This window comes from Trichoplax adhaerens, genomic scaffold (genome assembly GCF_000150275.1).
Source record: "Trichoplax adhaerens TRIADscaffold_3 genomic scaffold, whole genome shotgun sequence".
In the NCBI taxonomy this organism is placed as follows: Eukaryota; Metazoa; Placozoa; class Uniplacotomia; order Trichoplacea; family Trichoplacidae; genus Trichoplax; species Trichoplax adhaerens.
The window spans coordinates 1,527,707-1,544,075 of record NW_002060945.1 but is presented as its reverse complement, the minus strand read 5'-3'; the positions used below and the strand labels follow the sequence as shown (position 1 = coordinate 1,544,075).

The 16,369-nt window shown below is 31.3% G+C and overlaps 1 protein-coding gene across 1 annotated transcript; it reads left to right on the top strand.

Moving 5' to 3' along the window:
- Positions 1-4,372: 4,372 nt before the first annotated feature.
- On the top strand, positions 4,373-15,490 carry TRIADDRAFT_22773 (uncharacterized protein; the record flags this gene model as incomplete). The annotated part of the gene is made up of 24 exons (XM_002110811.1): positions 4,373-4,584; positions 4,627-4,714; positions 5,131-5,384; positions 5,963-6,042; positions 6,185-6,261; positions 6,348-6,464; positions 6,551-6,661; positions 6,839-6,956; positions 7,659-7,837; positions 8,238-8,329; positions 8,468-8,576; positions 8,693-8,757; positions 8,860-8,935; positions 9,423-10,263; positions 12,034-12,074; positions 12,539-12,651; positions 12,751-12,823; positions 12,947-13,035; positions 13,362-13,446; positions 13,989-14,186; positions 14,444-14,523; positions 14,626-14,743; positions 15,210-15,278; positions 15,401-15,490. 24 exons carry the CDS (start codon positions 4,373-4,375, stop codon positions 15,488-15,490), a joined length of 3,375 nt encoding a protein of 1,124 aa, XP_002110847.1.
- Between the last annotated feature and the right edge of the window lie 879 nt (positions 15,491-16,369).

Sequence of the window (16,369 nt, the reverse complement as noted above, 5' to 3'; positions counted from 1 at the left end):
GAAAGAATACCAACGTGAACTTAAATCCATTTTTACGACAGTGTCAAAGTTGCTGACTATGTAAATTGTTATATAAAATTGCTTTTCATAAACGGATTGTAATCGTCCTTTATTTTAACACCTTTGCTTTACTAACGTCGAAGAAATGGATAGGGAATCGGGAAAGAGTATAGATGCTAAACTGAGCTACTCTTGCCACAATGTCCAATCTATTGATTAGGAGAGGATAAGATGAACTAGAGTAATATCATCATGATTTAGCTATGTTCTTGAAAATTCGGCTTAAATTGCTTTTACTGATCTAACTCACTCTGCGTTCTGCACTCTTGATTTACTAACATAACAGAAATGAAGAGTCAATTACATCAATCAAATTAATTGGTCCCAGATATTATACTCTAGAGCTCAATCATGCCAGTAATGTAAAGTTTATGGTAAAATGAACTCAATTTATCCTCGATATTCTTACTTGTATTTCCCCTCAGTTTACTTATATCGTTGTTCTAATATCATGGAGGAAATGAGTGGAGAGAAACTCTAGAAAGAATAAGAATCATAAAATTAGCAGCATACGAATATGTCATTCAATTCCTCATCAATATGAATGTAAATTTCAAAACAATCCTAATTGGACAGCAACTACAGCATGTCACAATCCAATTCGTTTCCATCTCCTCATAGGGCAATAAGCATCAAAATACAGATTATTAGTAGTCACTACTGTAAATTTGTCAAGGAAAAAAATTAAAAAAAAGGTGATCACTGGGCTTATTTTATAGGCTGCAATTGACGATTAAATCAACAAACGCAATTAATCAACAAACTTAATTAACCAATAGGTTTGAATTAAGCTTCCATTTTCCATCTGTTTAACATGTAAATTCTTGTATGAACTTTTATCACTTCAAAGGGACATAGATTTAATTTTTTGATTGAACATGAATCACTAAAATGATGCTATTTGTTCACTACCACTGTTCCGATTTTCTTCTCATGACCTTCAATCATGACCAACATCTCCAATGCTGTTTTAATTAACGCCAACTCTTGTCATGATAAAGGAAAAGATTTGTTCAAGCAATAAACGACTTATTTGCAACATACAATACAATATACAAAGCTCTAGATTCCATTCGCCTACACTAATCCAAGCAATAAGGAAAATTGTCAATGCCTTCAAGTCTTTCCATTGCAATAGTTTAAATTTGATCAAGCGATTGAAATTTTATATAAGGAGAAGAATAACAACATAATCAGACCTTAGAGTAGCATTGTCTGATCCGATTACGACTCTGTTTTATGCTATTATCGTTACTATGTCAGCTGGGCTTGGGAAGAAAGAGAATATTTATTCCATCTTGAGCCAAGAAATAATCGACGAGGAGAAACTAGTCCAAGTATCACATATTATTTTGCACAGTTATTGATCCTCACAATACTCGCATCTATTTATGGAGTAACTGAATAGGAAGAAATATCCCACATTGATTCTAGCTTGGTTTTGGATATTTTTTCATATAGCTTTGATAATAATATTACAGTGGTATCCATGCAGTTCGTTCTGATTACATTTTTATCGTTAGTAATGATTTCAAGCTTTAACACCAGTAGATAATTCTGGTTATTTCTCATAGTCAGTAAGGATTTTACGACATAATCAAGATAAAGGGAAATTTTCCTTCAAGCTCTTGATCTCGTGATCAAGATTATATGCATAGTAATATTACTAATATATCATCACGAGATAATCCTAGTTATTTCTCATAATTAGTTAGGATTTTGTGGCATAATCAAGATGAAGGAAACTTTTCCTTCAAGCCCTTGATTTCATGATCAAGATTATATACCTAGTAATATAACACCACTAGATCATTCTAGTTATTTCTCATAGTTAGCTAGGGTTTTATGGCATAATCAAGATGAAGGAAAAGTTTCCTTCACGCCCTTGATTTCATGATCACTATTACAGTAGTATCTATCTACGCGTACAGTGCCAGTAGATAACTTTGGTTTATTTTCACGATTGGTTGGTAACAATTTTATTTCAGAATGATGATACGCATAAGTATTGAAAATGGCCGATTAAGTATATGCATAGCCGCACAAGTATTTACATCATATTCTTTTGCCGCTATAAATCCATATACGTATATTTTGATGCCATGATTACTTTATAGATAGCTATGCTTGTCATGATAATCAAGATGAAGGAAGATCTTCCTTCAAGCACTTGATTCCATGATGATATTGTAGTCATATAGATCATCTTTAAATTATTTTTATAGTCCCTAGTGATTGTATCTCCCGTATATTATATTCTAAAATCTAGATGATAGACAACATTTCCTTCAAGCACTTGATATATGCGTACGTATTTAATAGCATGTTGATGATGCTATTAACCCAAACTTTGAACTAGATGCTATTTTGGAAGGCTATAACGTATAAGAATACTAATTGAGAATAATTTCCATTGGATTAATAATTTACAGCTAGCATCTGTCACCTTTGCTCCCACTAGCCTAATCTCATTAGATCTCATCGTTTTAGTGCCTCCAACCTAATTACCTTGATTAAGCCACTTTAAATGCTAGATCTGGCAGATGTATCTCTCATTTCAGTAAATCGGTAATCATAATCCTTGTGACCCAGTACTCTATATCAAATCTTGTGACGAAACCATACTTGAAATATGAATTTGAAAAGGAGTAAGGATAATTGACAGAGATTAAGTGATATTGAGATAGAATAGCGCTATTCGGTCATGCCATTCTTTATTTCCTATCTTGTGTATGATTATATCTGGAAAATGTGCAGATAGGATAACTAATTAGTCAAAAGGATTACGATTCCAATTTGTCTAGACATAATTCTGGTATTGGTTTAGAACCTACCGTAGATGGACTAATCAGAATTTTTTTAATCAATTTTCCATTTCCTTTCCTACTGATCAATATTTCAACAAATAGCAGAAATTAAAGTTAATAGCCAAACAGGAAGATTATGCTTCCATTTTTAGATGGATATAGTTTTAAATGAACTAGTCAAAATTTCGATCTAAATTTAAATCGATAGAAATATCCGAGATTGAATAACGAGTCAAACACCAAGATTATAATTTCAATTTCGATGGTACAATTGGATTTAGATCAGCGGAAAGATTTCAATCCAATTCCATTTTCTTCCTCATAGATTCTAACTTTACAAGAAATATTTCTTGTCTGGCAAACTTGCGTAGATTACGTGGGAGGGTTTCGTTTTCAGCTAGACATTATTTTTTAGAGGTCTAGATCGATGTAGACATAGGCTAGATTTTGCAATGAAATTTTAATATTTTGTTGAGGAGTCTGACTATGATCACAAAGTTTTGAATATTGATTTACTGTTACTATACAACAACCAAGACTAATTGCTTTGCTTGCCTAATTCTATAATCCACTGCACTATTTCAATTGTATTTCTTGGTAAGCTGGGTAAAACTAGTATTCAACTTTTTTGTTGCTTTTCTATTTGTATCAGATATGAAATGTGCTATTAATGATTCATGATTACGGCTATCATCAATTTTCATTTCCAGATTGATTGAATCTTTTAAGGTCTATCATTTATTGTCCATTTCGCTAGTATAGACAATCATAACAACAAAATAATTAATTTGCCATGTCGGAGATGATATTCGCCTTTCTATAAATTATTTATTTTAGTACTATTATAAAATTGATGATAGCATGGTTGCTTGTTGTTTCCAATAATATTCATCAGTGAAAATAAGAGTTGTTAACTGCTCACTAAAAATAACATTAATATCGTAGCATTAGTTTCTTCTTACCTTTGATAAAATTTAACTATAAGGATAAGAGATGCTTACTGTCAGCCAATATCACCAATATTGTTTATTGCCTTGATCTTTTATGGCCGAGATTAACCATAAGAAATTACTGAAATTTGTAACATATTTATGAATTCATGACTATTAATATTTCACCTTACTGTGTTAATCGTTTACTTTAAACTTTACCTTCTTATTGTATTAATCATTTACTTTAAAATCTATCAAAAGGTCTAATTATTTGTTCCATCTACCAGGCAAAGAAACGACGCAATTTCTGACTGTTATACTTTATCTTTTCCTTTCTAGCATATCTTCACAATTGAGCTATCTGGCCATGGCCAGAAACAATTTACCTTTGCTGCTGACACTGACGATGATTTAAGAGCTTGGGTCGACAATATCCGTGGTTGCCGGTAAGATATTGTTATCATTTAGAGACCAAAATTATAGGATAATTTATGGCCATTTGAAGTCGTTCGCCCGATAATCATTAATGTCATACTTGTTCATTAATCAGTCTGATACAGTCGAAAGGATTACATGGATTACATAAACATTTTGATTAAAGGAACCCTAACAGCTTGCTCTAATGTCTACAGTTATGAAGATATTCGAACTGCCCGTAACCAAATCGATAGAAAATATGATCATTTAACGAAAATTATGGAAAATGAAGAGATTGAGAAAAAACAGCTTCGCCAGCTATGTCAGAATCAAGAAATGGAAATTCGAAATTTAAAGGGAGAGGTAATGTTACATTCTTGAGACTCGTTCATCCTGTTAAATAAGCTAAGATTACCTTGTTTTCAGATGCACTGCTTACGATGTGAGTTGAAATTAAGCACTCAAAATGAACCAGAAGAACTGCAAAAGATCAAAAAGGTAACTTTATTAGATTGGCTTGCTGTGGTGATAACTTGATTACATTCAAATAGCATAGGATATTTAAACAAAATTTTATAACTACTGTACATCCTAGATCTAATGCGGCTTATAATTTCATATTGATTTGATAACAACTCTATAGAGCTATTCACTACCTATTAGATTGAAAATTTTCATAAAATGAAACTAAAATAACAGTTTTATAACGTGCATGTATCTCCTGGACTTAATATCAATTTATAATATAATATGGCTCTGATAGTAACTGTAAATTATATTCATAGCTTTCATAAAATGAAACCTAAATGACGGTTTTATAAACTACCTGTATCTCTTACTTGCAATTGATACTGATATATAATTTCTTGTAGCTCTAATAATAAGTTCAACATAACTATTCAATACCTTATTAGATTCAAAGTTTTATTCGTGGCTGGCTATGCCGCAGGAAATGGAAAGCGATCGTCCAGAATTATGTCAGTTCAGAACATAGTGATATTTTGAAGAAACGGAATGGCATTTTCTTTCAATTGTACGAATCAGAACGAAATTATGTACAACAAATGTCCATTCTTGTATCTTGCTATTTGAGACCTTTAAAGATGGCGGCAAGTTCTAAAAAGCCTTCGGTTACTCATGATGAAGTTAATTCAATCTTTCTAAATTGGTAAGAATGAATTTGTCAGTTTTTGAATCAGCGGTTTCTACACGTAGATACTAAGTTTCTGATAAATACTGTATATCAAAGTACAGAGTATTGAAATCGATTTTATAATTACTGTACACCATTAATATCCTCTTTCACGTATTTAATTATATAGAATAAATTTATGCTAAATATATTCAAGTTCGTGTACTGATATTGAGTTTGCAATTGCTTTCCATCCTTAATATCTTAATTTACGCATACATCTTCTAATCGCATATACTAAAATTTCACTACGACAACTATATTCAAGTTTACAGCATTAAAAGTTATTTTAAACTGCGTTATAATTTCAATATTCTTATCTGTGCCTTCTACTCTTATGCACTAAATTTCTATTGAATATATATTCCAGTTTAGAGTAATAAAATTGACCTCGTAATTGTGTTACATAATTTATGTCCTAATTTATACCTTCTAAACTAAATTTCTGCTAAATAAATTCAAGTTTGGATTTTTGAAATTGATTTGTAATTGCATTTATATATGTCATATCCGAATTCAAAAGGTATCAAACTAATCAACTTGTATTTTATTAGCGAAACCATTTTATTTCTTCATCAAATTATCTTGAAAATTCTTCACTCCAGAATAGAAAACTGGCCTACCTTACAAATTGGTAATTCTATAACGTCTGCTAGCCTAGTACAAATTAATTTTAGTTAGAAATATGTATACAGAAAATATATCCTGTAGTGCTAAAATACTACTACATTAACAATACCAATGCATAATAAATGATACTTTTGTAATCTACCTAGGCAATTTGTTGGATGTTTTTCTGCCCACATTAGCCATTTATCAAGAATATGTCCGCAATCATCATTATAGTTTGCAAGTAAGTAATAACAATGGTAGAATTACGGTGCTATTATAAGCATGATTTGAACATGATGTCTCATCTATAATGATTTTAAAACGTAGGTCTTAGCTGAATGTAAAATTAGGCCAACTTTCAATAAATTATTGTGCCAGTTAGAGCAAAAGCCAGCCTGCTTGGGAGCTAAATTAGAAAATTACTTAACCTACCCTATGCATGAGGTAAATTCATATTTTACTATTTTGAAGAAAGCTTTTATGCACTTCATCTTATTTATTTATACTCAATTGAACTATAATCTTATTAGGTGCCCAATATAATTGTCACATTGCACAAGCTATTGGCTTTCACACCTCCTGGCCATGTTGATAGGAAATCATTAGAAAATGCTCAGGGTGTACTCAATGAAATTGCTAGGGTAAGTAGTCACTGCTGGTTTAAAATATGGAAGAAATTGATAAAAGGCTTAATTTGCTGACAAATAAACAAATGTGTTGAGATAAGATATACGATTAATGTTATAAGAATATCTGATCCATATAAAATAATTCTGACGTGCTAATCATCTCATTTGTCGTCTATAAACTTCCTAAAGGTAATGCAAGATGAGGTCAGCGAAACTGAGAGTATCCGAAAGAATCTCTCCATCGAAAGAAGAATTGTGGAAGGATGCGATATTTTATTGGATGTAGAACAATGCTTACTTCGTCAAGGTAAGGTCGAAGTTAAATATTCAACATGAAAGGTGTCATTACCTTTTATGGTATTTCATTTTTTAATTAATGATTCTATTCAATCTCGGTTTAACCTCTATCAGCATTAAGGCAGCATTATTTGATCATCATCTGTTTGTTTTATTCTTTGCATGAATCGATCTTTCTTTTCTCCTTTTCTGGACTACCATTATTTACTTTAAATATTAAATATTAATAGTATTATGCTTTGCAAACTTTAATTCTGTAATTAAATTACCTTATTCGATTTTAGTATTACAACTATCAAAATCAAGCTGGTCATTTCCTGTCATTCTCTGCTATCGTTTCTTTTTATTTAAATTATATTTGATGAATTTAGATATTAGCTCCAAAGACAGTTTAATTTTGTAGTCGATATAGTTAGTCAAACTTTTAGAACTATCAAAGCGGAGTCGGTCATTTTTACGACTGCATTATCTTCCCAATTTCTTGTTATATGAGTCTTTACTGTTCATCTATAGCCCATCCTACCTTTCTTTTGGTTTAAAAATGCATTCAATTCCTTTGCATAGTATGCCTATGGAACTTTTCCAGTTTGCAAATAAACGCGCATAATCAATCTTACTTTTATAACTACGTCATTAAAGTTAAGCGAACCATTTTATCTCTACGTTACAGTGAAACTAAATCTTCATTTCCCTTTATTTTATGGATGATCAGGTCCTCTCATTCAAGTATCGCTGGAAAAAACCAAAGATGTCTCGACTTTAAAAAAGAAATTAGCAGCAAAGACTAAATTTGGCGATAAAAATAACCCATCCATTCGATTATGCTTCCTATTTACCAAACATTTAATTATTACCTCGCATTTACAAAGTGGCCGTCTCCATATTGTTAAAGTAAGAGAAAGAATTTAATAGAGCTGTTAGCTTATAATTGTTATTCCGATATACTCAATAAAAGCAACTTACAATCTCAGCAGTCTTTATGATGAGTTATTCAAGATGTAGACTGCAACGGTGAATTATATGATGTAAAACCTTAAATTGCAGTTCTACCACTAGAATTAATTATTTAACTTTGCTTGGTTAATATTATATTGAATTCAAAAATTAATTTTCTGTACAAGTCAAATTTAAAAACTGTAATTCTATCTAAATACTATCACTTCAGGCATAAATTTATGGGTACAGTTAAATGTCCAATTATAAACTGTAATCCTGTCATCAAGTTCTCATTTTTAAATATAAATCTATTAAATATCTCAAGCTTTGAATTGCACGTATAATTCCATCATAGGAATGTGGTAAAATTCAATTGTCCGAAGCAATACTTGAAGAAGAACTCGATGATGACGGTAAGATACTCTATGTATTCAATAGAAGCAAATTGTACTTCTAATCTTAAATGCCAAGTAAGGTATAACGGAAAATCCTGAGAATATTTGATTGTATGACCTCTTCATTGACGTTTCTACTATGATTTAATGCCAGTGCAATTGGATATATTATTTCAGAAAATGATACCAGTTTACAATTTAAACTGACGATTAATCCTAGCAATTCAACGCCATATTCAGTTGTATTTGCTGCAGCCACGGAAAGAGAGAAAGCAGCATGGACAACCGATATTGGCCAGGTTAGCGAATGCCAATCTATGGATTGGCTTGAACTCATTGCAGGCCCAATTTTATTTCTGACTATTTACGTAGAAATCTATAGCCGTAAATGACTTTTAAATCTTTCTACTTATAGTGTATTGAAAATTTATCATCAAATCAATACTCTGCAGAAGATTCTACCCCTCGTTTTTCACTCAAGTAAGCTTTAAATCTTTAATCTATCTTCCTTGATTGCATCTTGAACGAAAATAATGAACTAATGATTCTTTCTAATGTTACTATCTGTCTTGAACTTTTCAGCTCTGATCCCGACTTATTTGAAGATAATTCTGATATTCGATTCAGTAAAGTATTAAATTCTTATAAAGTGCCGCAGGTAAAGTTGCTAGATAGAGATTTTCATGGGTTTTATAGACGTATACAGAAGATTATTTCCATCTGGATTATTATAAATTATTTATGTTGGAGCAAAATTCGTCCAAGTTACACCAATTTAAATAGTAATTCACTTCACCGATAGAAGCCATCTCTATCTTAATAATTCTTAATTATTAGCATCTTTTAGCTAAATATTAATTGCGCAAAATTCATAAAATCCAATTTAAATTCGTACCCCACTGCATTGCTAGAAAAAATTTTTCTTCTTAATCATTATTAATCATTACTGTAGTGTCTCTTAGCAAATTATTAGTATAAAATTGATCAAATCACACCATTCTTAATCAATATTTTACTTTGTTGGTGGAAAAGTTGCTTCCAGCTTGATTTATATTCGTTATTATTCTTCCGCTTTCGATTACTATTTGCACGAATTGAAGAAATGATTCCTGTTTAAATAAGTATTTTGCTGCATTTATTTATAGATTCGCCATGCAAGCACTACAAAGCTAATCCAGCGTTTATTGGATTTGCGATTTTTAAGCGTAGACTATCTTAATGTATTTCTGCTTACTCATCATGTTTTTACAACCAGTGAGCATGTTATCGATGAACTATTACAATTTTATAACAGTTGGAAAGGAAATAGCAATGGAATTGACAAGCATAACTTTGAATATATCTCGGATAATTCAGCTAGTTTCTACGGCCAGGTCTCTTTTTCTAGTGAATCGCCGCCAACATCGCCAGATGAAATTGCTCTTCCAACTTTGCATTACGTTCGAAATGATACAGCAGGTCGCCGCCATAGCTCTGATCATATCTTTTATGCTCAAGGTTATTCGGACGATAAAGCATTTCGGCCACGTTTACTAACCAATCCAATACCAACAACGGTTAAACCCTCCAAACAGCGTAAATCACCTCGTCGCCATCAGCCAGATTTGATGGGCAATGTTAACGAATATCTTACCAATACGCCGCCATTAGCTTCTGTTTTAGGGATGGTAACCACAACCACATCCACACCAACATCTTCGGTTAATTCATTAACATCTGCCTCGTCTTCTCCTCTTTCTCGACCTAATAATCTACGACTCTCCATTTATAATGATAAATTAGAGTCAGCTATGAAACAAGGATCGAATAAGAATAACACTAGTCTTTCAAGTGTTATGAAATCTTCTAAAAGTTTAAATTTCTCCAATAAGTCAACATCTAGTAAAGATAGCCCGACGACTCCATCCTCATCTTCATCGTCGTCAGGTTTTGGATGGAGACCATGGTCTAAACAAGTAAGTTTACCTTACCTCTATCGATATCGTCGTCAATGTTAGTAGTATTAGTCCATCTAACCAATACAGTAAAATAAATGAAAAGAATAGTTAGCGAAGGGTATAGAAATAGATTATATCAGATATGATAAATTTTCAATTATAAGTTGATAAACCTAGAAAGTTTAACCTGTAGCAGTCGGTATAATTAGGGTTATAAGTTGTAATAGAGCAAAATAGTTCAATCATGAAGCCAAATTGCACGAAGAAATTGCTATAATATCACGCTGACAATTGATATTTAACAGATAAATTTTCAATTATAAAATTAAGAAAAAGTCAGAAATAATTTAACTTATAGTAACTACCATAATCATTGGTGATATAATAAGGTATAATCATTTTAGGTAATTTAATCATAGAAAAGATCGGTAGTAAATAACGCGAGTATAGAGAAATAATATCTGACGGAATTATTTTTCGGCTATAAAGGAATCAAAGTTATGAATGATAAATGCAATGAACTGAGCGAATGAATAATATAGTTTTTGCCATTTTGGATAATTTGCTGTATGAATAATATATAAATAATAAATAAATTCCTGAATTATAGAGTAACGACAAGTCTGAAAAGACTACATCGCCCCCAGATGACAAGAAGTCAATTGTTAATGATACAAGATCAAGGGATTCTAACCATAAAATCAAGAGCCATCCAAACAGTCCGAGCACTAAATCCAAGTCTGCCCTATCTAGCTTAAAAGTAACTAATTTACAGTTAGATATATCTCGAAGAGCAAGTTTGCCCAATGTAACCGCTCAAAATGTTGCCCATGTTGCAAATCCCCAAATGAAAGATGTCCAAGAATCAGATCGTATGTTACAATTTTCATTTTCTTAATGATATTTCAAGTATTGTAGCAAATAGCCCATACGAATTTTACCATTTAAGTTAGAACGGATTAATCTGTGATATCACGCCATAAAATTTAATAACATTTGTAAAATAAGTGATCTTTACAATCCAATTTATCAGATTTCAATAATTCATAAATATAAGTACAGTTACTAACTAAGGCTAAAACATGAAAGAGAAGCGAATATCCTATAATTTACCATGTTGTTATTGAGGCAATGGATGATTCTTGTAATATAATTTATTTCAGCTTCCAAATGCCCTTCGCCTTCGCCTTCTTCATCTCACTTAGAGGTAACGGAGCAAGCAACTAGAACTTCTGCTGGTGTTGTGGTAACATCTTCACGTGATTCATTACGGCGTAGTAGTGTACCACCAGCTGTTGCAGCTTTCGCTGTAGCTACCTCGCCAGTTCCAGCTCGGAAGGAAAAAGATAGTGCTCCACCCAAGCAGAAAATATCCCGAGGTAATCCATATCGACCTGCTAAATGTCTAAGAAATCATTATTTCTTGCTATGATACTAGGCTAAAATTTGTTTTAAAGCAGAATATTGGGCCTGTAAGATATTTAGCTTATATTTAAACCTAGTAATTTTATTTTCTAAGGTAGTATCGCTTTGCACAATGCAATTGACAGTAGTTATAATTACACAGCCGCATCCCCGCAATTTATGCAATACAAGTATTTGTTTATAATGGCAGCTAACTAATTTCTATCATAATATACATAGATCGCTTTCTTCTTTGCATTAGAAAAATTAGTTTACCTGGTCATATTTACGGCCTACATGTGTTTAAATTTGTAAACAGTCTCATAAATAATGATCTTAAGGTTACTAATTAATCATTTTACTTTCATGATTTATATAGGTCGTGCTCCGTCATTTCGTGATGGCATGCTGAGAGTGCTAAAAATTTTTAAGAGTTGGCTTTCTAATCAACCTCAGGTTAATATTTTGTATTGAATTTAATCCTTAGCAATTCCTAAAAGTATGGCATAGATTGACCTGACTTTTACGGTGTAAGCTACCTAGTAATTGATGTAATTATAATAAATTGGATCCGAATTACCAAATTGTGTCCTAATGATACCTTGAGTGATACTGTAATATTAATCCATGATGTGATATTCAGAATTATTACCAACCGTATTGCTTTACTTCGTGATCGCAGATACATTACCACTTCCATTCTATACTTTGAATATAAAATAGAAATATGAATGCTTATTGCATATTTTTGTAATTTTATTTTAATACGCAAGTTACATCTTGGAAAAATAATTTTATTCTTTAGTATTGCTATTGAATTTGCATTGAGGTTGTGCTAACTATATTAGCTATATATTTACTACTCCTGCAATCATCAATTAATTAATTAGTAAAAATATTTGCAATTCCTAATTACCTAGGATTTAATAAACGATGAAGTTTTAAAGAATAGAGTAATTGAATTTCTAACCGATGCTTGCAATGATGCTAGCACAATCGGCTTAGAAGATAAACTACCAAAGGCCATGATCAAGTAAGTAAATAGAAGATATCAAAGTTACTATACAAGTAAATCAACGATGGCTAAATTCCGTGTTTTTCCTGTATCTGACTAATTAATGGTTCTTAATAGAATTATGAACTCTCAAGATGTCAGCATTTATGCTATAATGTCACTTGAAAAGCGCTTTAATGTTACATCAGATGTAAGTGAATTATAATTTTTGTGTATCTCTTTAGCGATATCGATATTTTAAAGCCATGTTTTGGTATTCCAACTATAGGATGTTAATTAAGTTTGTGCTAAAATTAAACTATTATAGGTGGAGGATACAACACTTGATGAGATTCCTGTTCTTGAAATGGCTGAACAAATGTGTCTTTTGCATTATTATATCTATGCAGCAATCGGTTCAGGGTTTGTATCATCCAAATGAGATCATTAAGCAGTAATATTGTATTTACAAATTTATAATTAATAGTATACAGTTCATATGCATTTTATATATGTATACTCATGCAATGCCTCAGTTACTATATTAAATATCCTAATTCGAGCCTTTTAATGTCAGAATAACTATTACCGATGTTGTGTAAAATAAAGAATATGTCTTAATGTTACTTATCAAAGACTATTAGAAATCGAATATAGGTTTTAACTTGATTTATAATATAAATAATTCTATATTTAAGGCCAGAATAAGGCTTAATATCTATTTTAAATTTTAATCTGATATTGAGTAGTGAACTGCTCCAAAAATCTTGGATGAAAGGTGATCGTGATACTAAAGCACCAAACGTTCTTCGGGCAATCCACTACTTTAATCATGTAAGTCAATATTTATAGGGATTTAACCACTGGTTTCGTTAGTTGTAGATTCTCTAATTTATCGCTACTATAGTCGACCATTTTTAGACTTAACTAAACTGATTATAATTGAACAATACTTTGAAAAAATTTTACCATTTAAAGCCAGTAAACTTGCGGCGTCTCTTTTTATATTGGCGGCAGGCTTTCATGAAAATATAATAATTTTACGCTACAAGTAAAAAATATAGTGTCTCTTCTCATACTATGTAGGAATCTTTCATGAGTCTGTGAAGAATCTACATCGATAATAAAATATCTCGACGCTTACTATAGCATCATACCTTTAGTGAAAAAACTGTTAAATGATTAGCATACTTATATATTACAACTATCAGGAATCCGCTGTAGTATTAGAGATAGAGATGTTTATCTCCATTCTAGCAAAAATTTATGGATTAATGAAGAATCTACATTATTAATATTTAGCTATAATATGATATAAGTCAAGAAACATGCTATTACATGATTGAAATACTTAAAGGATCGATTTTTGTTAATAGACTAGTCGTTTGGTAGCTACTGAAATCTTAAACCGTTCTCAACCTGCTGCTCGCGCTGCTGTAATTGAGAAATGGGCTCAAATTGCCAATAATTGCCGCTGTATGAATAATTTCAACACTGTTATGGCTATTGTTGCTGCTCTTACCAATAGTAGCATTCATAGATTAAAGAAAACATGGGAAAAAGTGTCAAAGCAGGTGATCATGTCCCCTTGTTCAATGATTATATTATTTCGATAAAGCCATTTTGATGATTTCTTGTAGCTTTTAATGATAGCTAACATTGGCTGACAGTAAATATACTACCTAAATACTTCATTCTATTCTATTTTTAGCAAATTTTTTTATTTTGAAATCCTTTATAGTATTCTTTTGCTGCATTATTCGATTTTTAAACGGTAAATAATATTATTGAAAAATAGTAATCAATAGCTATCTATTCTATCAATCAATAGGAAAAGTTAATTATCAAACGATTGGAAGAGTTAGCCAGTGCTGATAGACGATTTAAAAATGTAAAAGAGGCTTTGCGATGGTAAGTAATTAGGAGCTTGATGTGATTGTTTCAATCACCACCTATCCTTTTACTGTAATTGTTCATATCCTTGGTAATGATGTCAGTCTTAATATGATCTAGCTGTCAACCACCATGTGTACCCTATCTTGGGTTATATCTATCCGATTTGACATTCATGGAAGAAGCTAATCCTTCAGAAACTGATGATCAGTTGATTAACTTTTCCAAGCTAAGAATGGTAAGCAACATTTCATATACCTTCATCATTTTATTAATTAATACCTAGCTTTCCTGCAGAAGGTAGTAGATTGAGTATACTTTGCTATCTGATATTATCCTTTCTATTAATATTTATTATTTGATAAAAATTCGTATAATAATGCCATATTATAATCTGTTTGTAATATTTAGAAAGAAACCAGTTTATTTAACTTCCAATTCTAACAGTGATTGTATAGAGCATTGAAATACTTTACTGCTATCCTTGATACAGGAAATCGGTTGTGAAGTGTATACTTTACGTACCACTAAACTGGGGATTTGATTTTGTCTATAATTTGCTTGTTTAATTTCTAACTGATCGTGAGACCACAATTTATAAATACAAGTTTATACAAACTATGCTCGATATCAAAAGATTAGGATTTACCTAGAAAGTAGTTCGCTCGCTTTTAAACTGATAGATATTTATAATCGTGTCACAGATTGCACACCTCATTGAAGAGATTAGGATCTATCAAGGAACTCCATATCGTATGCGATGCTTACCAAAGGTACTTCATGATGCCAATTTAAATATTTCTGAGTCGAGTATCACTATGTAGCAATTGCCCTCGACTTATTCTGTTGAAATGTATAAATTTTTAAATTAACGCTATTGTGTCTTTCGTTACAGGTCATGAAATATATTTTAAATGCTAAACCAATTAACTGCGACAAACAATTATTTGAATTATCATTGCAACTTGAACCTCGTTTAACGTAAAGAAAGGCCAAATTAATTTATAATAAATATTGACTAGGTTTCTCGATATGCCATTTTACCCGACAGTAGAAAGTACTGTACAGTTCAACGTGAACTTTTTAATCGTATTCTGCTGACAATCACGTTCAAGATAGATATTTACTTCGTATGTCTATAATTCTACATTTGTGGTAAATCCTTTGCACAGTAATTAATTGATTAATAATTATCACGCGGTATAAATCTGTTTCTGGCGCCATAAATTAGAGTATAATGATTGATTCATGCTTAATAGTGATGAATGTTATGTCATGGATATCTATGAAATTGCTACTAGATTATTCATTAACTGACTTTAAGAATACATTTTACTTTTTCTGGATATAAATTTTAGCTATTGTGGCTAGATATTTATCTTCCTTGTACGTGAGCTAACAAATTAAGAAATCAGCCCTGAAAAAAAATAACTTTAATTTACTTGTAAAACGTGTATTTAGCAAGTACAGTATTTATAGCAGTCAAAATAGGATTATTGAATTTAATTTTGTACGCCACTATTTGCATTCTTGTTTTGCTAATTTTAACCTGCTATTAACACCAGTTGTGCAGACTTGGTTCCATATATTCTAATGTGGGCCATCATGTAAGTTAAATTACCAAAATTACTAATGGTAAATTGACGCAAGAAGTTAAATTTTTCCCCTTTCACATTTGATTCCTTCATGATCATCTCGTTCATATCGAGTCAAATTTTGCAATTGTTTTTCATGAACGAAATAGAGATTAAACTTATGAAATCATTAAACAATTGTAACTAGAATAACTGTGCTCATTTGTAAAAGCTCTCCTTATGTAAGCATCATTAGACGAGCCTATACTTGCTGATCATTAATTATAATA